This window comes from Mirounga leonina, unplaced genomic scaffold (assembly GCF_011800145.1).
Source record: "Mirounga leonina isolate KUSES-001 unplaced genomic scaffold, KU_Mleo_1.0 Mir_53, whole genome shotgun sequence".
NCBI classification, from domain to species: Eukaryota; Metazoa; Chordata; class Mammalia; order Carnivora; family Phocidae; genus Mirounga; species Mirounga leonina.
Genome location: NW_023270807.1, coordinates 20,735,172 through 20,759,715, shown reverse-complemented (window position 1 = coordinate 20,759,715; position 24,544 = coordinate 20,735,172). Strand labels below are relative to the sequence as shown.

The 24,544-nt window shown below is 37.1% G+C and overlaps 1 protein-coding gene across 1 annotated transcript in view; it reads right to left on the bottom strand.

The window, feature by feature from the left end:
- The window catches only part of HCRTR2 (hypocretin receptor 2), a 111,263-nt gene extending 93,488 nt beyond the window's left edge, over positions 1–17,775 (bottom strand). The window contains exon 1 of the mRNA XM_034990543.1: positions 17,553–17,775. Coding sequence (XP_034846434.1) covers positions 17,553–17,775 — 223 coding nt within the window. The remainder of the gene's footprint in view (positions 1–17,552) is intronic.
- Between the last annotated feature and the right edge of the window lie 6,769 nt (positions 17,776–24,544).

Here is a 24,544-nt window from a genome sequence, read left to right as displayed (position 1 = left end):
AGAAGAGGACATCTAGATTTTGTAAAGAATGAATTTAAACTGTTTTATCAATCTATACTTACCTTATTTATCAATACTCTAAGTAAACACAAAATGACAATTTAGAACCCAGTTGCAGGGAAGTTGAAGATAATGGCTTTATTTCCTTTTTGTTCCTTTTCTTCCTTTTTTTCTTTAAATGTCATTCTTAATAAAAGCCAAGGTAGTAAAAAAAAAAAAAAAAAAACCTCCTAAATATTTTTCTAGAAATGAAAATAGAGGCTTTAAAATTTGAGTCCCTTGAGCTGAATATAAAGGAAAATCAAATTATCTATAACTAATGACAGTAATAATTCCTTAAAGTACATGTTAGTATACATAAATTCTTATGTATATATACAACATATATACAATGTACATGAAAAAATTTAGGCTTACATAATCCAAATCTTAGTTAATGTAGTCCAAAATAAAAATGTCTCTTCTCTAACCTACTATAGCCAAGTATGTCTCAAGCCTTATAAATTTTTTACAATATTCTTGTAACATCTACTCTTTGGAGGTGGAATATTTGTAAACTCCAATATATTGAAGAAAAAGGTAGGTAACCATCTGTCTGCAGTGGATTACACAGAGCTTGCTAGAGTCTTATGTTTCCTCCTTTTCTCCATACAGAGGATTAAGGGTATCTCAGTGAAAAACTGCATTTCTAAAATCATAGTGTGGACAAGTCCTTGGAGGAGAATTTTTATTTCTTGTCTTAATCCATATCTACCTAGTATTTCCATATCTTCGATATTATTGCCAAAAAATTTTTGATGTTTTTAGAATTTCACATAATCCTACTAGCTCTTTTGTGACCAGCAATTCCTGATATTTATTATTTAATAAATCAGCACTACTAGATCTAAATCAGAGACAGTTCTTCACATGCCTTTGTGTGGTTTGACACCTTTTTTTTTAAGATTTTTAATTTATTTATTTGACAGAGACAGCAAGAAAGGGAACACAAGCAGGGTGAGGGGAGAGGGAGAAGCAGGTTTCCCACTGAGCAGGGAGCCCTATGCGGGGCTCCATCCCAGGACCCTGGGATCATGACCTGAGCCTAAGGCAGATGCTTAATGACTGAGCCACTCAGGCACCAGTTTGACACCTTTTATTCTCATAACAACCCTCCAGTCCTTTCCATGACATAATTAATTAACTACATTTATTATATTTAGCAGTATTTGTATAGATTTTGTTTAATGATTTAAGGATGCACACAGCAAAAGAAAATAAATTTCATTTTAATCTTGAAACAATGGCTTCATAGAGAAAATCATAAATTGGAAAGTACAGAAAAAATCTTTGCATTACTAATTCTATTTCTCTCTAGATCTTTTTCTAAAACTTTACATTATGAATTCTACATGCAATGAATTCTGCTTATTATGCCAGACTTCTGAAATGTCCTATTTTGGAAAAGCCATATAAAAAAAATTGTGTACTGACTACTGTAATAATAAATTGAACCAATGTGCACACTGATATCTCTGCTTAAAATGTTACATAACTAAATATTACTTTGAGGGGGAGCAGAATGTGTGACCCCAAAATATACCACTTAGCATGTGGATTATTTTAAGCTGAAGACAATCAACATTCAGAAGACTCAAAAAAAAAAACTTTTTTTTTTTAAAGATTTTATTTATTTATTTGACAGAAAGAGAGCACAAACAGAGGGAGTGGCAGGCAGAGGGAGAGGAAGAAGTAGGCAGAGGGAGAGGGAGAAACAGGCTCCCCATGGAGCAGGGAGCCTGAGGCTGCTTGATCCCAGGACCCTGAGATCATGACCCATGACCTGAGCTGAAGGCAGTCACTTAACCAACTGAGTCACCCAGGGGCCCCAAGAAAAAAACTTTTATCTCTTCCTTAACTACTTAAAAGAATTTGAATAGGAGGCCTGGCCCAGAAAGAGATCACTAGAGATAAATTTTTATTTGAAAGGCCTATCTATATGGCAGCACAAGCATCTAATTACCAAACAACTGCTCTTCTTATTGTCCTGTGAGTCACCTTCTTCCCCTTTGAAGCTCCCAGCTCCTATCTCATTCCTTAGTTCAGGATAGCATATAAGCCTCAATTGACCAACGTGGCCATGGGTCACATATCTTTGGGGCTCTCATACCTTTGAAATTAAATTTGTTTTTCTCTTATTAATCTGCTTTATGTGAATTTAATTATTAGACCAGATGATGAACTTAGAAAGGAATAAGGGAAATTTTTTCCACCCCTACAACTTCAAAGTTATAACTGAGAGAATTGGGAGCTCTGGCACATTTAGCCCTTCCTTTTTCTCCTCTGACTCCTCCTATTGGCCATCATGCTACATTTTCTTGTTTTTCTGCCTAATCCCATTTCAAATCAGGTCTTTTAATCTTCTCTCCTCTGATATCTCTTTATTGACACAGTGGAATTTGTGTCAAATGTACAACCACCTGACTTGCAATTTGGCTTCCAAAAATAGGAGGTTTCAAATAATAGGAGTTCTACCTTCATTTTTTCCTATGGCAAGGATTTTCATATTCAATGCACTATAATCCTATTTATTTATTTAATTTTATTTTTTAAAAAAATATTTAAATTCAGTTTAGTTAACATAACAAGTATTACTAGTTTCAGGGGTAGAATTTAGTGATTCAGCAGTTGCATATAACATCCAGTGCTCATTACATCAAGTGCCCTCCTTCACAGCCTGGCTTGACTTTTTACTTAACCTCCTGACTTCACATTTAAAGGCTCATCATACACTTACCTTTACTATCTCAAATTTAGAATGTGTGGCACCAAGCTTTTGATTCTCCTTCCCTGCTTCCAATCTGCGTCTTTCCCCAGGGTCTCATATCTCAATAAATAGTACCACCACCAATCCTGGTATGAAAATGTTGACTCCTCTCTTTCTCTCACACCCATATGCAATTCCTCAGCAAATCCTGTCAGTTCTATTGTCAATATATATCCTAAATATCACCACTAGAATATAAGTTTCCTAAGAGAAGAAGCTTTGTCTATTTTGTTTGCTGCTATAGGCACACAATAAATATTTTCTGAACCAATGAATTCAATTAGTGTTGCAAAAAATGTCTTGCCATCTGATATATCCATCAAGAAATTTATATTCTGTGTATGTTTTCAATTATTCCAGAAGACATTGTCTATGTAATTCTTACATAAACTGTATACATTGCTTGCATAGCCACAAAGAAAAAGATCACTCAGAGTAGCAAACTAATTGTGAATGGCATGTGGGGGAGCAAGCCCTCATTCCTACTGGACAGATCTACATGTATACTCCTCTAGCAATTCAAACTCAAACCTGCCTTGGCCAAATTCATCATGATGCCTGTACTAATGATACTTGATTTTCTTTCTATATGTTTTATGTTAAGAAAAAGACAAATAAGATAATCACTGTACTTTAACTAAAAACTTCTGTTAATCAGAAGATTCTTTTCTGTTCCTATCAATCCCTACATCTGATGAGTTGCTAATTTCTACCTCCAGAATGTCTCTCATACTTGTTTCCCTTTTTACCATATTCAATTCTACTGCCTTGGTTTTACCCTTATAATCACTTTCCTGAAGAGTCTCAACAGACTTCCCAGTATCTGGTCTCTCATAACTTCAACCCATTCTTACCATTGCCCCAGATTAATTTTCCTCTGGGAAGCTCTGATATATTAGAACTCATTTCCAAATGACACCCATCAAATAAAGAAGACCATGGAAGTAAAGCAAAGCATTAAGGGAGATGACTTAAAGTCTCTATTTTTTTAAACCACCCAGAAAAGTTCATGAAACCCCATCTTTTAATGGGATTCCTTGGATGATATTTCAGCATAGCTGTTTATATATCTGCAAGCAATCATAAATTTACTACTTAATCAATATAGGTGTCATTTCTTTCCAACCTTTGGAACTTTTCAAAAGTCTCATGCTCTCATGTCAAAAATACCTTAAATGGTACCTCCTCAGTGTAGGAGTACCTCCAACCCCAAGTCAGATCCATCTTCTATGTTTCTGTGTTCTAACATTTAACATATGCCTCTTCAATAACCCTCATACTATAGTCTATTGTTTATATGTTAGTCTCTCCTACAAGATTAGAGATTCCTTGTAGGTAAGGACTATGCCTCATTCACTTCTGTATTTCCTCCACACAATGTAATAGAACAGATTACACATTGTGGGTGTTCAATAAATATTTGCTGAATGAAATAAGAAAAGGAAATAGCTTCAAATTAGATAAGCCCTAGAAAACCAGTGTGTTGGTACAGGCTGCTTTATTTTTTGGTGTATGTGCCTTTTGCTGCTACAGTTGGACTGAGACCACTGATTCTCTGTTGCTTTTACCTCCATTTGGATCATAAAGATATATTTGCATGACTTCAAACTAACAATCTGTAGATACTGCCATTGTTGTTGATGGTGACTCAGCACTCAGAGAGGCATAATGAACTCCTGTTTACCAGGAGAGAAAATCTATTTTAGGCTTGACTTAGTACTGCTCTTCTTCCCCTCTAGACTCTGTGGCCAGGTACTGATGATGACTTATAGATCACTAAGGCAGTGGTGATTAGACACTGAAACTTCAGTGGAGTATACAAAAAAATTTGCATGAGAATTTGTATTTTCCTTATATTATGCACATCGTATTTTTCACTATCAAAGGAGGAATGGAAATGGAGAACAGAGATCTGTGTTTACCCACGTTCAGAAATGGGAAAGCTAAGTGATAACATGTAAAGCTATTCACACAACTAACATGGTAGCAGCTCTCTAATACTAAATTTCACTACCTGGGAAAAAGGAGCAAATAATAGCCCTATCACACAGGTTGTTGTAAGATTAACTAAAACAATGGGTGGCAAATATTTTTGTTGAAGACTTATGTAATTAGTGCAATATAACAATTCCAAGAAACCTAACATGTCTGTAATTCAAGTGATTCATAATATAAGAAATATTAATACAATCAGTTCAATAGGTCAAGGATCTGCTAGAATTAGCTATACCTCCCATCCCTGTGCAAGACTGCACATCGATTTTTTTTTCCTGAAGATTTATTTATTTATTTGAGAGAAGGAGAGAGAGGAAGAGCATGTGTATGAGTGGGGAGAGGAGCAGAGGGAAAAGGAGAGAGAGAATCTCAATCAGACTCCCCACTGAGCATTGAGCCCAATGTAGGGTTCCATCTCACAACCCTGAAATCAGGAGCTGAGCCAAAATCCAGAGTCAGATGCCTAACAGACTGAGCCACCCAGGCACCTCAAGACTGCACTTCAATTTTTAAAAATTTATAATTTGATGGATATTTCCAGAAACTGAAGACTGAAGTTAGTCAAAAGCATTTATTGTCCCCTTATCCCTCATTAAATGAAATGTCTAGAAGTATCCAGCTATTGCCAACATTGCTCTTGCACTCTACCTAAAAGTAGAATTTTTTTTTCAATTGTCTGAGCAGTCTAGTGTATCAGAATTGGCATAAGTCACTGGCAATGGGGGAGAATGACAAAGAATTCCTAAACCTGAGACTTTGTGAGTATTTCTGAAACATACTGGGCTCAGAGGGGGATATGTTTGGTCCTTTTAATTGCAGGAAGTGTGGAATCCCATAACATTCAGTCTCAGCTCTCTTATTTCATCTGGGACACCAACGGTCGAATGTTTCCTTAGACTTTTATAAAACATAAAAGACAACTAAAAGTTACTTTGAAACAAACACAGTTTAAGTAAAGATTTTGTATATTACATGTTCTTCTCAATTATTGCAGAAATATGGCAATCTTAGTGGAAGGATCTTGGTGTAACTTCCTTGAAAAAAATGAAGAAACCTGCCACAGTTTATAAATCCCATTTCTTTTCATGGGAAGAGCAAAATAGTTTCATTGTAATATCAAGGGGATCTCAGTGCTGGGAGAAATTTTACAACTGGTATCTCATAATCATTACTCTCATAATTATACATTTATTTTAATGTGTATATTCCTTAAGATATTTGAAAACTCAAATTATTGAGGTTTTATTTTTAATTTTTATGTAAAAGAAATTTAAAGCCTGCAATGTATATATATAATTCCTAAGGAATTCCTCCTGGTAGTAGTATTTTATCTGGTAGCTAAAAATTGTTGTATGCCTGACGTTGTTCTAGACATTGAGGATGTACCTGAAAAAAAGAAAAATAAAGAAACTGCTCTTACAGAACTTACACATTACTTGAGGGAGACAATAGAAAAATTGACAAACCAAAAATATAATTTCAAAAAGTAATAAGTTCTATGACAAAAATAAAAAGGGATGGTATCATAATATATGAAGAGGGATTCAGGGTGATCCAGAGTGGGCTTTCTTAGAGAAATTTTCTGAGGATATGACAGGTGAGGTGAGCAGGAGCCAGCTGTGAGAGGGTCAGAGGGGGTTATAAATTGTGAAGACTCTAAAGCAAGAATACATTGAGTGAGTTCAAGGAAAAGAAATGATGCTACAAGGATGGATCCAAAGAATACTCCTTCTTACATGGACATTCATTCAGGGACTTACTCATCTCTGGTGTATATATTCTTTTTGTATCCCTAAAGGCTAGTTCATTTTCTTAGGAGATAGTTGAAAATATCTCTTAAGTTTGTCAAAGTCAAGGGGTTATATAGAGTTTTTGGAATTTTTCAATTTGGAAGGTAGATTCTTAATCCTGCATGAAAAAAAAAAAAAACACCTAGGGTGCATTAAAATCATACTAGTCATATAATGCAAATACCTGTGTGTGTATACATGTGTTTTTATTTTTTTGTGTTTTTAAGTTCTTAAATTCTTATTTTCCCTTTTTGCACTGAGACAGTTCTTCCCATCTGACCAGTTGCAAAATTCACCATGCCTGGGGAAAAAACACATAGATTTATAAACTAGGTAATCTTATAGACTTTCAGGAATCTATGAGTCACCATCACCATCTCTGATGACTTCAAAGAACAAGGTCTTTCTAGGCTTTCTTGTGTCTAAAATATAAATCAAGTCCAAGCATATAAATGTCCCAATAATTATGAGGTCTTTTTCCTGCACCAGCTGGTAAAATTTGTTAATGTATTTCTTTTTGAGCTTTCTAAGATTGGGGAACTTTTATAGTAAGTATTTTCATTGGAAAGATTAAGTTTTTAGCCATTCTTTTATAACTAAAAGTTGACTCTGTTTTACCCAATGACAAAACTGTTTGATAAGCACTTAATCATACCTCTTTACTTCTGTCTCTGAAAGACCAGCACTATCTGCACATTTTAAGAAAGACAAATTGGCTTCAAAATGGTATTTATAAGGAATATGGTTCTCTACCAAAGTGGATGACTCATCAAATTCATTCTAAATTGATAAAACAAATTATTATAGACAATGACTTTCTTACCCCATTTCTAGCAATGTAGTGATAAAATCAAAGCCCTACATGGTTGTAAACCATGTGTTTTATAAGTTCATTTTATAGTCATTGAGTAGGAATAAAAACTCACTGAAAATCTAGAAAAGAATGTTGCAATCTTTAATCACCACTATATTCCCATTGTGAGCAAGGAATAGCAAATAAAGGGTTTTAAACTAATCACAGTTTTAGAAATTTTGAAGTGTTCCCATGTCAACTTGTGGGAAAATATTCCCTGTAATTCCCTAAGGGCTGCCCTGGGATAATATCATTTTGATTACTGGAATGATGAAATTCTCATTTAAGATAAGATTTCAAATGAACATATTTAGAAAGTTACAAATAATTTGGAGTAAAAATTTGGGGCTTTAGTTGGAAAATATGAAAAATTTTCATCAGGTCTCAAATTTTTATCTTTTGCATCTCAGTATGAGGTCAAAAAATGATTTAAAAGCCAAAAAGATGGATGGCTGGGGGCATAGCGACTCATCAAAACCACAAAAATAAGTCATTACCTAAATCGTTTTAGTGAAAAATTATACAGAATACTGGAAAATGTTAATAGAGCTATGGCATGTAAGAGTCCTAAATAGCTCTTTCAGGAAAGACATATGAAAAATTATTTTAAAGAGAAATTACTTCTTGGGGTACCTGGGTGGTGCAGTTAGTTGAGTGTCCGACTCTTGGTTTGGGCTCAGGTCATGATCTCAGGGTTATGCGATCAAGGCCCATGTTGGACTCCAAGTTCAGTGTGGAGTCTGCTTGAGATTTTCCCTCTCCTTCTGCCCCTCCCCTCCTCTAAAATAAGTAAATTTTTTTAAAAGCTTTAAAAATGAGAAATTACTTCTCAAATTGAAATAGTCTACAAAGCAGACATAGCAACAGTTTTTGCTATATTTTAGTCATCTTCCTCTTCTCTTCGTTTCCTCTCCATTTCTCACTTTCTGTTTTTCTCTTTTCCTTCCTTATGCAACACAACAGCAAGAAATCCAAGAGTAAGAGGCAGAGTGGGAACTCAAGGCAGAAGCTGTAATGTTTTGTAATGTGATCTTGAAAGTGACATTTCTAGCCTCCTATAGGTAATTATCTAAAAAATATTGATTGTGTCTTTTATTATCAATTTTTGTTTTCATTAAAACAGGCTTGATTAAATGAGCCCCAAACAGGACACAAATCCCAGGGTGAAAACCTTCACAAATACCTATCCTTTAGATTTATTCTTTACATTATCCCTACAGTGCTCTCATGAAAAATGCAAACTAATGATGACACTCTCCTTAAATCTTCAAAGGGTCCCCTCTAAACTGCAGTGTAAAAGCTAGCCGAAATCTCCAGTATGGTAGTACACAAGGTCTTTCATAACCCAATCCTCATCTACTGCTCCAGCTTCATCCCTAGACTCTCCTCATCTGCTCTTACTTACACTGGAGTTACCCAATTGCTTAGCATTCTCTTCATAGTCCATGCTATTTCACGCCTCTTTGATTTTGCTCATGTTGTTTCCTCTGCTTAGAACATCCTTACCCAATTTTTCTCACCTGTGTAACTTGAATTCATGCATTAATACTCAGCGTGGGTGTCATCGCCTCCTGAATCTTTCTCTAATCCCCCAAATGGAACTAAGTGTCCTTCTTATATTCTTCCACTGCACCCTGTAACCCATCTATCAAGAGCACTTGTCACATTATACTGAGATTATCTGTTAATATGTCTGTCTCTTCAACCAAAATGTAGGCTCCTTGGTTTCTATGATCGCTGTACCCTAGATTCTTAGCACAGTAACTGGCACAAAGTCTCCCAATATTTATGCTATTTCCATTGGGAGAGATCCAAAATGTGAAGTGGATATATCTTATCAGCTTATCTTAGGCTTACGCCATCAGGTACTTAATTCCTCTAACTCCCCTTGTTCTGAGTCCATGCATGTAAAAAATACTTTTAACTATTGCATATTTAAACAGAGACAGTGTTCCTTTATACTTTCTGTAACAAAGACAGTGTTCCCTTATACTTTCTAGTCCTGCTTGCAGTTAGGTTGATAAAATATGACTGGTTTTGGCCAAATGATTATGGGCATGACTGACATGTGTTGACCATTGGCAAAGGTAGTTTAGAGCCAGTATTTTTTCCCAGTTCACTCTTCTAACATGAGGCTGCTTGATACTTTATAGGCTGCCTAACAACTTATCCCTGAATTTAAACATTTAAAACAAGAAACTTTTATTATCTCACAGCTTCTAAAGTGTCTATGAGAAATTTGGTAAGATAGTTCTGTCTCAGAGTATGTCATTAAGTTTCAGTCAAGCTAGGGGGCGATGGGAGATGCTATGTTATCTCAGACTGGATGAGGATTTCTTTCCAAGATCATACATGTGGTTGTTAGCAGGCCACATTTACTATATGGTTTTTGGCTGGATGTTTCAATTCCTTACCATGTGGGTCGCTCACAAGGCAGCTTATGTTCTCCAGAGCAAGAAATCCAAGAGCAAGAGAGAGAGTGGGAACTCAAGGCAGAAGCTGTAACCTTTCATAATGTGATCTTGAAAGTGACATACTATCACTTCTGCTGTACGTTATTGGTCACCCAGACCAATTCTGGCACAGCGTGAAAGGAACTACACAGGGTGTGACTATCAGTTGATGTGGGAACATTGGGAACCAGTTTGGAGGCTGGTTACGACAGAGGCCACATGTTAAGGTGGTACATAAAACATGAGGGACTCCTCAACCTTGAGTCGCTATATGAAACTGACTCTCTAACCCACATTAAATGTTAAACAGACAAGAAATAAACTCCTATGACATAAAACCAATGAAAACTCAGGGTTTATTTGCTACTATGGCATAGCCTAGCTATTCAGACCAATAAAGCTCTTCATGTAGATATGATGATCGGAAGAGACTGTGATGATTGAACACACTTCAAGTATTCTAAGATTCATAAAAGTGAATCACAGACCTGTACCTCTGAAACAAATAATACATTATATGTTAAAAAAAAAAAAGAAGATAGCAGGAGGGGAAGAATGAAGGGGGGGAAATGGAGGGGGAGACGAACCATGACAGACTACGGACTCTGAGAAACTGAGGGTTCTGGAGGGGAGGGGGGTGGGAGGATGGGTTAGCCCGGTGATGGGTATTAAAGAGGGCACGTTCTGCATGGAGCACTGGGTGTTATACGCAAACAATGAATCATGGATCACTACATCAAAAACTAATGATGTAATGTATGGTGATTAACATAACAATAAAAAATAAATAACGTTCTTAAAAAAAAGTGACTTCTTATTTTAAATCAAAACACTGGAATGCTTTCCTTCTTTTCTTATTTGCCAGGTTTGTGAATTTGGTTAATGTGTATCTGCACTCAGAACATTGACAAAATCAGGTATCAAAGACATCATAGCTGAAAGCCATAGGTGGTTAGCATCCCTTACCCTGGTCTCTTGGAATACAAGAAACTGGCAAGCTTTTCCCAAAGTGGCATTCAACCCCTTGATATTTCCAGTTACTCAAACTTTTAAAGTAATTTTAAATCACTTCAAGTACTTGATTCATTAAATAAGACCTACCTCATAATATTGTGAAGAATAAGTGAGACAATAGATATGTAACAATGTCTTCCGAAGAGTAAAATACTACATAATTATTAAACATCCTTCATGTATATTTAATATTGAAAGAAAACTACTAGAAAAGAATCAATGATGATAATCCCAAAATATTTTTTTAAGAATAAAGTATATATTTATTCTGAAAGTTTGTTTCTTGTTTATAAGAAAATTATTCTGTTGGAAACAAATTTAATGTTATGTAAAAAAATATATATCCTATATCCATTTCCTTGGTTAAAAGATAATCCCTCATTGGGAACAAAAGTAAAATCAATAAATTCAGCCCAAAGAGTCAGCAATTCAAAAGACTGGTCATATATGTCATCTATTTCATCCAATAGCATCTCAAAGTGTTTCATTGTCTGCATCTAAAGGTCATTTCACGTCTGGTGTGATGCTCAATGCTCTTTGGACGTACATAACACCATTATACTCCAGGAACACCATTATGTGATATAAAAATTGACCTATTCAATCAAATCAATAGGAACTTATGATTTTTTTTCAAAGTTAACAGTCATTATATCAGAAAAATAAAAAATAAAGTACATGAGTAGATTTGAAAACCAAAAAAAGAAAAAAAAAATTTTTGGATTATTTGATATATTAAATGTTTAGGTTCTCCATCTAAGTTGTGTCTAAAGACAGCATTTTCAAAAACAAAATAATCCTTGGCCACAATTATCTAACATTTATCCAGTGAGTCACCCCACCCCCATCCCAAACAGGCAAAAGCGTTTTTGGCAGCACCTATTTTACCTTGAAATTTTCTCCTGTAAAGTAACCCTAGTCTGACCTTGATTAGCTTATCAAATGAGCTCATCCTCAGAGCTGAAGAACTGTAGTCTATCAGAGATGTAGCATGGCAACATGCCAGAACAACTCTGTAAATCGTCTAGAGGGCACATCTAAGCATCATTTCCACTCTTTTTTCTTCCGTGTTTCTGAGTCAAGATGAGAAACAAGGGAGACAGAATGAAGTAATGGAACACAGCTGGGCCATGGGACCTGATCAATCCATTTTTGAAACTTAGTTCTGCTCCTTACTGTCTGACTAAACTTTGGAACAAGTTAAAATAGCTTTTGAATTTCAGTTTCCTCATTTGTAAAACAAAGCTACTAATCTCCTCCTTATAAGTTTATTATGAGGCATCAATAAATTACATATATGCATTGTGGAGTCTAGCATTCAGGACTTAGCATTTGGTACTCAATAAATATTCTCCATTTTCCTTTGCAGTGAGAAGGGGAACTAGAGATGAATCCTCAGCTTCTTCCATCACAGGTCACTGACTGACTCCTATTAGTGAGCCAGTACTTAATAGAACACGCATCCCTACAGTTTTGGGGTATGTCATAATGCTATAAGAAGAAAGACAGAAAATTCTTTTTTCACTTGTAAAATAACACCAGCAGTGGATACTCCTGAAATATGGGGAGCTGAGTGAGAATTCAGGAACTCTGGAATGCTAACGTAGCTGTAATATGTGAGGATTTGCAAATATATTCTAGAATATAAAATGATGATAATTAATGTAAATATATATGTATGTCCTAATGAAATCAATAAAAAAATTTAAAGACTTGAATACTGTATTTGTATATAAGTATTGGATTTGGCCTCTTTTGAAAATTGGTATTATTTTCATTATTTCATTTTCCTAATTTTTTTCCAAATATAGGAAGAATCCATTACATTTAAATTATCAGTAGCTTGTACTATTTAATTATTGTCTGTAAATGATAAATGTTGCTGTTTTCTATGAGACAGCCATTTAAAAAGTTATCCCTGAGATTCTGTTCAAATCAAAAACTGGTTTATTTTACCCAGTAAAACTAGGTGGTTATGCTTTTAGTCAAAGTGTGATGGCATCAGTTTAATTCTTATTGAGATAAGCATATTTTACATTCTGTAACTAAAAACACACCAGTTTAAAGCTCAATGGCTAATATTACCTTTTACAGTCATCATTCATGACTTCTATCAGGTCTTGGCAGAAATGAGTAATGTATTATCTCTAACCTCTTTCTGTCTCCTGTGTAGGAAAGGGTGGGTTTAGAAACACCAACGGATGTGAATTGGTCATTAGGAGAAGGAGGAAATAAATGTTTCTTAGGCTTAGAAGTAGTAGCGACTTGAAACTCTGCCAGTTCCATATCTGGGACATATGATTAGCTCTGCAAGACGCAACCCATTACAGATATTTTTCCCATCTCATTCACCCAATTTAGTTTAAATGTTATCGGGTAAATTCCTTAACAGGCAGTGTACTTCAACTGAGTGAAATCAACATATTACCCGCGTATGTGTGTGTGCACACATGCTATTTAAAACATTAATAGTGACAGACCAAACACAACCCAACAACAACCCACAATTCTGAGTAAGTGGGACCCAGTGCAAGCAAATTTAAGCTGAAAGAGAATATTATCCTCTTAGCAATGACTTTCACGGAGAGCTGGGAAGGCAATGTTAAGTAGTTAGTATGAAGGCAATAAACACCTGTTAGGGGATGAGTGGGTGGAGCTGGTATGGAAAAGGAAAGCAACATGTGCCAACTCCATTTTACTAATAACTTTTAGGAAACCTCTCAATTGAGAAAAAGGCAGAACAGAGGTCGTAAAGAACTACAGAGCTGCAGACTGGCCATGGAGGCAGAAGATGGCTGCAAACTACATCAGGGAAAGATTTCAGTAGTGGGAATGAAGGGATAGAAATTGGCATTCAGTGTCTACTATGTGTCAAGAAAAATACACACACACACACACGTGTGTGTGTGTACTTCTGTGTATATTATATTACATATTTCTACAAGGCCCGCATTATCTATCTTAATTTTCAAATAGAAAAAACAGACTTGGAGAGTTCAATAACATACTAATGGTCACACAAGAAGCAAGAAGCACACCTGGACTGATGACATTTGTTGAATGTTCTCATTTTTCATATGGAGACAACAACAGGGAAGATAGAAGCATTCCAGGTTAAAAAAAAAAAAATCATGATATCTTTGAATGCAGGAGTAAGACAGGCAGAGACTTACTCATTTCTTCCAGCTATTTAATGTTTGAATTGACTAGAACCCATCACTCCATCCAGTTTCAACTCAAGGAAAAAGAAGTAGGAATAACACCAAATATATTCCTCTGAGTGTCCCCATGAGCCCTCCCCCCAACACACATTAATTTTAAAAACATAATATTGCTCAAAATGTACTGGTCAAATAATTGAATGCATCTATTTGGCTATAGTACAAGACATACTTAGGAATAGGTTATATGTGGCATAATTTTGAAGATACTGGAAAAACACTGTGTCCAAAAAGAACTCTACCCTATCTTCCTTCCTATGACCAAAAATTCTATAAGTAGACATGCATATGTCTTTTATTAGAATGCATATACTCATGAAATTTAATGTAGGGTCACTTTTGTCTTATTTTCAATGACTTGTGTTGCATTTTTTTTTCCCCAGAAAACTGCTTTTCATCACTGGGAAGAAACATATGATACAAATGGGAGAAGGGACACGATGAGAGAGAGGAACTGTGGAGAGAAGAAAAAGAGGTGGAGATGATCTAGACTCTGTCATTCTGCTCAGGGCATATCCTGTTACATCACTTCACAAAAGGACATTGTGGCGGAAATGACTTCTAACTGATCACATTATATCTGAAAGTTCAACAAGGTTGAAATTTTCTAAGTAGTCAGTTACATGAAAGTGCAAATGGTGGGTGGACCCAAAGGGTCAGGGATTACATCTGCTGCCTACACTGTGGTCTTTCACCTTCATACCTAATAGTTGCCTCTTTGTTTTGCATGAATAATGTGATTCCTTGTCCTGCCACTCTATGCATAAAATTACTTTTACTCAAGGGGCAAAAAAGCAATTCTCAATCTAATCCGTTTTGCAAATTTGACAGTGATATCAAAGAGCAGGAAGTTGTCTGTGAGTAATGACACACTGATCATTTGTTTAAATGTCAAACTTAAACTTCATCAACTTTCAGGGAATATGTCAGTAAAGAATGGGGTTCAGTTCAGCCAGAGAGGATTTCAATGTCATTTAGTCCCAGAGAAAATAGCTGTCAGTATCTTGAGAGCACAGTGCTTTGAGTAAATTTTTCTTTTTAAGCTGAATGGAATTGGCCATTTCAGCACTTGGGGCTGTGGACAGTGCTCTTTTCCTTGACATTATGAAACACGTAGTCTTACTGTAGAGGTGTTTCCTTCTTGAGACTAAAACACTCCCTAGGCTTGCAAACACGTACCCCTAAACTATGCAGTTAGAATATGAAGACTATGCATCAACATTCTGTGTAAGGCCAGAATAAAGTAACAGCAAAGGGAAACAAATTTTATCACAGAGATTAAGGCTGAAATAAAAATTAGGGAAGGGAAATAGTTATGATTTGCAGCTATTCCTGCAAAACAGGTCAAATTTTTACTGCAATGCAATAACATTCCTCTCTGGATAGGATTTTGTTGGAGACAATGACAGAGCCATTAACCCTTCATGGTAATTTATTAACAGTGGGCATAGATGCAAGAGAGAACAGGAAATACATTTAATAGGCTTGCAGACAACAAGGAGCAAAGAATTCATTCTCTCTATGCTTTCTAGCTCTAGAGTGGAATATCAATGGAGAATTTTGGATCTGAGGTCAGAAGAAATGGACCTGAATCTGAATCATGTTCTTTAATAAGCCATTTCATTTCTCTAAGTCTTGTTTCTTCTTCTGTCAAACGTGGGTTACTTTGAGGTTTAAATGAGAGTGTATGTGAAGGAGTCTGGCACAAGGTAGGTACTCAATGGATGTTCAGTTTAGATTACTTATCATTAAGTGTGGGCATAACAGTGATATGTTTCTATGCTGGCAGCCATGTGTTTTAATAGTTGTAACTCTAAGAATGGATGCCAGGAAGGGAAACAAGAAAGTCATTATTATTAGCAGACTTATCCTTATAGCAAAGGACCCTAAGCATGTGTATTTTCACCTTCATCCACCTTGTTTGCATCACCCAAAGATTCCCTTTATGTTTACCTTTAAAACAACAACAAAAATAGCCTGGAAATAATATAGTATTATTTAAAAAAAAAGTTTTCAAAGGATTTGTATCTCTCTTAAAAAAATAATATTCTACCAACTCTCTCCAGAATGCTTCTCAGTCATAGACTACCAACTACTCTGCCTGCTGAATTGGTGACAGACTACTTTGAATGCTTCCTACCCAGACTGACATACTTGGGGAGAGAAGGTAAAAATCAGATTAGTGCTGATAAGTTCCTTATCATCCTCCATTGCAGCTACAAATTCTTTGCTTTGGACTTCAAAGCCACTCAGCCTATCTCACCTCACCCATCTTCCCTTTTTGTAACTGAAAATCAAGAGCATCTTCTCCTAGCCTCCCCCATCTCCTCCTGTCATTTTCAACAGAGATTGCCTCCACACTGCCCTCTGCATTTGAAACGCCTCCCACTCTCCATTCATCAAGGTACACGCTCCTTCCATTCACAATTCATATTAAGTCGTCCCTCCCTTCTAGAGCTCCTTTTCCTTAAGTGGATTCCCCAGTGGATTAAGTGGATTCCCCAGCTGCCCTAATAAACTCCATCACCACAGCCCCATACCGCACTGCACCCCCTCCCCAACACTCAGAAATTGTGCCGAGCTGGGAAACGGACAGGGAAATCTACCTTTGCATACAAACTCAGGGACAAATAGGGAGCCTAGCGTTTAGCTTGGTCTTGTCTTTGGGCAAAAAAAAAAAAAAAATCCATTACAAAATTTCCTCAAGCCTGGCAACAAGCATGCTCTGGAAAAAAAATATTGGTTGAGTGGATGAATGAATGAGTGGATAGGCGGATGAATGATTGAGATCTCTTTGGTACTTTTCTCAGGTGCCCCTCCCTCTTGCTGGCTCCTGGCATGGTTCCTGTTTAATTCAGCTTCAGTGCATGAGTGCACCTCCGTGCTTCGCCTGTTTCCACTCCCTGCCGTTTCATTACCACCTCTAGACAGAGCCTAACCTCCTCGCCAAAGGGCACTCTGCCTACCTCACAAATCCTTTGTGACTTCAGTGGCCACAGAGAGCTTTCTCCTTAGGAGCACAGCTTTGTCGTCTCCCAGCTCTCGCTCTCCAGAAAGTCCCCAAAATCCCTGGCTACATTACAAAAAAAGGATGACCAATTTCCCCACACTCAACAAAATCCACCTGGAGACCCTGTCGTTCGTTGCCTCCCTCTCGCCGCCTGTAACCGTGGTGATTGCAAAAGAAATGCGCTTCCCCGCTTCTCCCTGCAGAAAAAGGAATTACCATTCCAGGGCTCGGTCCTGGTTCCGAAAATCAGAAAACTTTTTTTTTTTTTTTTTTTAACAGAAAACCCCACCCCGAGAGCAGCGACCTCTTTGTTTGCATCCCAGGGGGAGGGAGGGGTCTTCAGAGCCTTTGCAGCCCGGGGCGGAGGGGACGTGACAGCCCTCTGGAGGGCTGCCCGGGACCAGACTCACCCAGGACATTCCCAATAAGAGCCACCACGAACACGATGATGTACCCAGCGATCAGGACCCACTCATATTCTTTTGGGTGTAGGTATTCCCTCCACAGGTACCGCAGGAATTCCTCGTCGTCATAGTCGGTGGGGTTTAAAAAGGGCTCTTGAGTTTCATTCAGCTCCGAAGCAGATGACCAGTTGCGACAAGGGGGGGAGTCCTCCAATTTGGTACCGGACATCACGGGCTCGAGTCCGGTTCCACTCAGTGCCGTAAGCCGCTCTTCGCCTGCCCCATGAGCACTGTGATTTGCGGTGCTAAAGGCTGCGCGGAGACGCGAGAAGGGGCTCCAGAGCAGAAAATGACGTGAAAAGTTACTGAGCCAATGCCTCCGGAGTCTCATGCAGGGCAACTTCTGCGGCGGCTTCACTGTCTTTGCAGACGATTTTGCACCGTGAAGAGAGGCGGCTGAGGAGCTAGGGACCTGGCACTGGAGGCTGCAGCAATGACACCGGGGGGAGAAAGCTACCTCGGGCTCGGCTCGGGCTCAATTACTCCTCATTCCAGCACTGAGTCCGCAGCTCACAGCCTCCGCCCGCGCTGAGGGAGAGCTGAAGCTGAAGGAGGGTGGGAAGGGGTGGGGGAGTCAAAAATTATTTTAACCTATTTCTCCGTGGTTAAATCTCCCGCTTTTCTACTTTTCTCCTCCATTTCTCACGTGCAATTTCCGTAACCCATACACAGACATGTGTATGCTACGGACATGACAAGCATGTTCACCCATGGTTAATACAGGATTTGTTGATGTACTTGTCTTTTTAATGCCAACATTTAAGTAACGAAGAGGAGCCACTGTGTTCCTCAAGCAGGACTATGCAAAAGTCATTTCAGACAAACCTTTTCACGTTTGTTTGGCTTTGCCAACTTAGCACTTGCTGAATCTTGAAGATATCGCCTCCACTCCCCCTTTTCCAAACTGGGGAATGAGACCATTTTTGAATTGAAGGATATATTTAGCTGGAATTTGTACTTGCAAAACCAAGTGTCATAAGAAACACGGCAGCAAAAGCTTGAAGGACACAAGGGTCATAAATGTGCTAATAGTTAATGTTGTCAAGCAAAGGAGACATCCACATGTTAAATAGATCCTTAGGAGGATGTTGTGGTACAAGCAGAAGTGCTCTCTGGTGAATACCACACCCCACTGGTCTTTCTTCTTACTGACTCAGGACTGATGTCACCTGCCACTCTCTAATGAAATTGATTTCGTCTCTAAGAAGAATATTTTGGAATTCATCACAGTGTGAGTTCAGGATCCTTTAATTCTCAATATCCATGATAGGAATATTGCATTTGATTATAATTCTGGATATGGGAAGGGCCTCCAACATCACCTAGCCTCAACTTCGGTTAATATTAGAAGCCCTCTAATAACATTGCTGATGTTTCCCCACCTAGTTTGGATGGACCACCTTAACTTATGACTTCCACCATCATGGGGCTGCTCTGAAACTGTTCCTTACATTAAAATAAGGTCTTAAACCAACATATAATTTTCTTAGCCTTCTACCCTCAATACCTAGTTTGCCTCTTGGTGCTACATGGAATAAATCTTCCACATGACAACCCTTCATATATTTAAAATAAGTATCACAGTCTCCTTCCCTTTCCTCTACTTTTTCCCTAATTAATTCCATTGTTTTTCAATGACACTTTCCCCAAACCTCTACTCATGTGGTCTTCCTTTAGACAATTCTCAATGTCTTGCATAATATGGAACTAGGAGGATATACAGTAATTTGGTTTGGGTCTTGCTGGTACAAAATGTACATTATCATGTAGATGCAACCAATGTCTGTATCTAATTCCTTTTTTTCAAATGTCACAAGACTGGTGGTTGATACTGAGTGTTAAGTCAATCCCCCTAACTCCTACTGTAGGCATAATTCTTCACAGTTGTTTTGTACTTTATAGTTGGAAATTTTTTTCATACACATTGTTTTAAAACTGCTGAGGGGTTGACATGATTAGCCCTGTTTTATAGATGAGGAAACTGTTCTGGAGAAATTAAATGATTTACCAAAGGTCAAGTGACTAATCTGTGGCAAGACCATCCAGTTCTTTTGATCCCAGCTTAGGGTTTCTATTATTTTACAGATGTCATATTTCACAAGAAATACTATTGTTATAGTTTTCCCATCTGCACTAGTCATTTTTGTTAAAGATTTTATTTATTTATTTGACAGAGAGAGCAAGAGAGAAAGAGAGCATGAATGGGGGGAGGGGCAGAGGGAGAGGGTGAGGGAGAAGTAGGCTCCCCACTGAGCAGGGGCTCCATCCCAGGACCCTGAGATCACGACCTGAGCCAAAGGCAGACGCCTAACCAATTGAGCCACCCAGGTGCCCCAAGCATTAGTCATTTTTTAAGAGAAGAAAATAAATAGGCCTTTGATTTCTTTGACAAATATTTACTTAGTGTTTCTATTCTACTCTCAGTGATATAAGTTAAGCAAGGTTACCATTTTCATGAACTTTACTTTCTAGGGAAGTTAGAAAGTGAACTAATTAACTAATGAATACATAAGAAAATAATAGGAAGGGATAAATGTTATGATGAAAACAAAATAGGGTGAAGTGATGGTGAGTGGAGAATCCCAAAGGCCATGTTAGAAACAGATGGTCAAAAAGGCCTGTGTGAAGAGGTGACAGCTAAGTAGGATACCTACATGATGTATGCATGTATTAATTTAATTTTGTTAATTTGGGGTTTAACCAGATCTTAAATGCTGCTGCTATTATCCAAAGCATTAGCCATTTCACCAGACCTCTTGTCATCAGTAAATTTGACAAGTAGGCCTTCTGTGGCTTCATTCAAGTTCACTGATACAAATCTGCTAACTTTATCCTGTGGTATAATGTGTCCCTCTGATTTATTAATGTCTGTTTTTTCCTCTTCCATGTATGATTCTTTTAAAAATGGGAAAGGTTGTGGCTACTTTAGTTGCAATCTATATTCATTAACATCTTCAAATTTCTTGCCATTGACAATCCACAAATATGGACCCCATATGCTGTTTTCTAAATATTCAGTGCCATTAGGGTTTTTTCTGTGTGTGGCACTTCAACTTGTTTCTACTTCAATCTGTTCTTTTTAAGTCTTCTACCTGCAATTAATCATCACTCTTTACTAAAAGTATAAATAAGGAGAAACGAGAATAGTTTCAAGATTTTGTTCTGATATTGCTTTATGTTGCGACAAGCCTGGATTGATCTTGAAAAGTATTCCATTTCTTTCTGTCCATAATTTGTCAGGCACTTTATTTTAAATACATGGTACTCTATTGCCATACAAAAAGTCACTCAAATCTTCAAATTATTATTTTATGTTTTGTAAACATGTTAGAGATGATAAATATTACAGTACTCATTTTGATGTGATATCCTTCTTTATATCTCTTAAGATCTTTTAGGGCATTTGAAAATAATTTTTAGTTCTGTAGGTATTGTTTTCTTCAATTCAAAATCTTTCTGTTGGATGTACAGAAAAGGAGTCAGCCTAATATCGCATGACAATTAAAAAAAGTTCCAAATTTGTCTAATGATGACCTCTTAAGGTTGTTATCAGAATTAAATGAATTGATATTTTTAGAACAGTGTCTGGTATATAGAAGGGATCTGAAAATATTTGTTGAATATAATTTAAAACTATGTGATCTAATGGTGTGAATATTATTTGCTTTACATATCAATTCCTCTAAGTGATTATTTTAAAAAAAGAGAAATGTAGCTCACAATAGTCTGAGTAATTCTGTTTAACTACCCATCTTATACTTTTTTCTGTCACTTTTAGCTCTCCGACTAACCTGAATATATTAAAAATGAGAAAGAAAAAGAAAATAAAACTCAAAACCAGATTTTTTTTTCCTCTCAGTGGTTGTAGTTAGGTTGTTCAAAGATCTCAGATTACATGGGCTGTCCCAGATTTTATATTCTTACTCCTAATGCCAGACTATACTTTTTGGAGCCTATAATAACTTTATGAATCCATTTCATGAAATATTTCTTAGTATTCTCTATGTGCCCAGGAGTTTAGTTAAGAGCTGGAGGCATAAAGATCAATAAGACATAGTCTAGCCTCAATGATCTCACAGTGCACCAGAGAATTAGAAGTGTTATTATTATAGAACCACTCTGTGAGTTTCTAGGGTAGAAGGATGCAGAGAGTGTCATGAGAACATGAAAGAACACCTAATTCAGCCTGGAGAAAACCAAAATGGATGGCTCCCCCACAGGGAAAGTCACTCTTGAGCTGACTCCTTGAAGAGAAAGAGATTACTAGCTGGTTAGGGATGGGAAGTGTTCAGTCAGGGAGGGCAGGATTTCATGAAGACTTAGAAGCAGGAGAAAACATGTAGCGTATAGACAAAAGCAAGGTGAAGACAACAAAGTCAGGCTTTCTCAACATCTCTGGAAAATGGAATCCAGAATGGTAAGACTGAAGAGAGGGTACTAGGTAAGAGAGTAGTATAATGATCCTGCTGTCACAAGGGAGATAGTGGTTCTGAGGATTGAGAAGAGGTGGGTGTTATAAAAATAATAATAATAATGGTTTGAATAGATATCATCCAGAATACAGCAATCTTGTTTTACTTTCTTGAAGGCTGACTACATGGTAATAGTATGTTTGAAGTTTATTTCTTTGTTTTGCTGTGTATTTTGAAGAATAAATTGAAGAAAGAAACAGAGAGGTGTCCCCCGGCTGACTTTCAGGTATTTGAAAAGAAGTTGTTTCCTTCCTTCTTTTCTGTTGGAAAGAAAATGAAATCAAGTCTGAGCACTCTCTGTAATGACTGTACTGAGCTTGCATATTATATCCCAAATAAATGTATTAGTTTTGCAGGAAGTTATCTGACATCTCTAGGCTCCAAAGACCACATTTTCTTATAATATGGCCTTGCTAAATCTTTCTGGAAAAGTCCCTGGTTCATGGGAGGGTCTAGCAATCAGTTTTTCAGGAAATATGGGGAAAAGGGACCTCTGATAACTTGTTCCTCTTAGGAGAAACTCTTGAGTGGGTTACTGAGAATGAAATAACCTCATGCCCTAGAAAATTGAGACATTAAGATTCAAAATTACATGTTGCAAATTACTACAAAACATTGCTATCTCTTTTTCTTCCCATCCTTCTTTTACTCCCTCCCTTATTTACTTGTGTCTCATTTCAGACTAGGTGCTCTCTATTCCTTCTTGCCTCCTATCCTGCATGATCAGATCTGACATGTTCCCTTCATGGTTCTTTTATTCAACAATCTATGGAAGTCGTGCTCTATTCCTATCCTATGTCGAGCACAAACTCTTCTGCTCTTATTCGGTTTTTCTCATGAAAAGCATAGAGGAGTAAGCAAGTAATTTCATTCAGTAAAACAAATGCCCTTATGTGTACCTCTAAAGAGATCTGAAAGTGAAGGAAGAGACATCTACTCTGTCAGAGGGGGGCCAAGATGACTATTGGAGGAGATGTTATCTAAGCTCAGAAATGAAGAATGGGGAGTGGTAGCCTCCAGTGTGATGGCTGGGAGAGACAATTGGTAACAGAATGGAAGCAAGTAACTCGTTTGTGAAACAACAAGAACAGTCAGCATTCCAATGAGTGCTTACTTGGGCTAAGCCCTGTGCCAAGCACATTACATGTATTAACTCAATTGATCTTCACAACTCTATGAGGTAGGTCTTATTAGTTATCACACCAATTTTATAGAGGAAGAAACTGAGACATGGAGAAGTTAAGTAACTTTCCCAAGGTCACACAGCTAGAAAATGGCAGAGTCCTTGACCAGAGTGGTCATGATCCAATTCCAGAAACGTGTAATTTTTTTTTTGCCATCACTCTATTCTGTTCCCACAGTAAAGAACCAAAAACTTTTCAGTATGGTGAGGTGTTTCCTTTAGTGGTAGTAATAATACTATAAAATTTTGATTCTTGAAGACCATATTTATAAAATTATATACATCTCATATATTTTTAAATTTCTGGTTATATTTTAAGTAATGTTGAAGAGGGGAAATTGTTATGCCCTTCAAGGTGATGTCTCCCCAAAGCAAATCAATATCCTTCTACATGTTCTTAGGTATAAATGTTTTTGTTCATACTATACACTTAAGGGCATAAATGTTGTCTAATTCATCGTTTTGCACCCAGAACCTAGCACAGCACTTTGAAGGTAGCTACTGGTTAATCACTACTTTTTGATCAGGACTGAACTGAATTGAGGAAGAGATTCCTTCACAAAAAACGATTTTTATGAAAAATTATACATATGTGTCACGTTGGTTTATGGGAAGCCATGGGAATTCCTGAATACATAAGTATATTGTTCCCCATCACTACTAAATCTTTAGCTTAGGAAGAACTTAATCTTCTTGTCCAAAAGAACATTATTCTTTTCTTGAGCTCATGTAACTGGGCTTCCCTGCCTGGAAAATAATACTTGGCTGAGATAGCGGAAATTTACTCTTAAGTAAGCAGAGGATTGGGCATGTAACCGTTAAGGCACATGACCTGATTTTCCATATAAAATACATTATCCATTTTACTATGTCACAAAAATCTATCTGATTATATATTTTTAAAGACTTCATTTTTTTGAGGGTAGTTTTAGCTTCAAAGCAAAATTCAGAGGAAGGTACAGAACTTTCCCATATATTGCCTGTCCTCACACATGCACATCCTGTCCCATTATCAACATCCCCCACCAGAATGGTACATTAGTTACAACTGAGAAACCTACATTGATTCATCATAATCACTCAAAATCCATAGTTTACATTAGGGTTCACTCTTAAATTCTATGGGTTTGGACAAATGTATAATGACATGTATCCATCATTATACTATCATATAGAGTATTTTCACTACCCTGAAAATCCTCTGTGCTCTACCTATTCATCCTCCCCCCTTCCCTAATTCCTGGAAACCACTGATCTTTAATTCATAATTTATTTCTTCATAG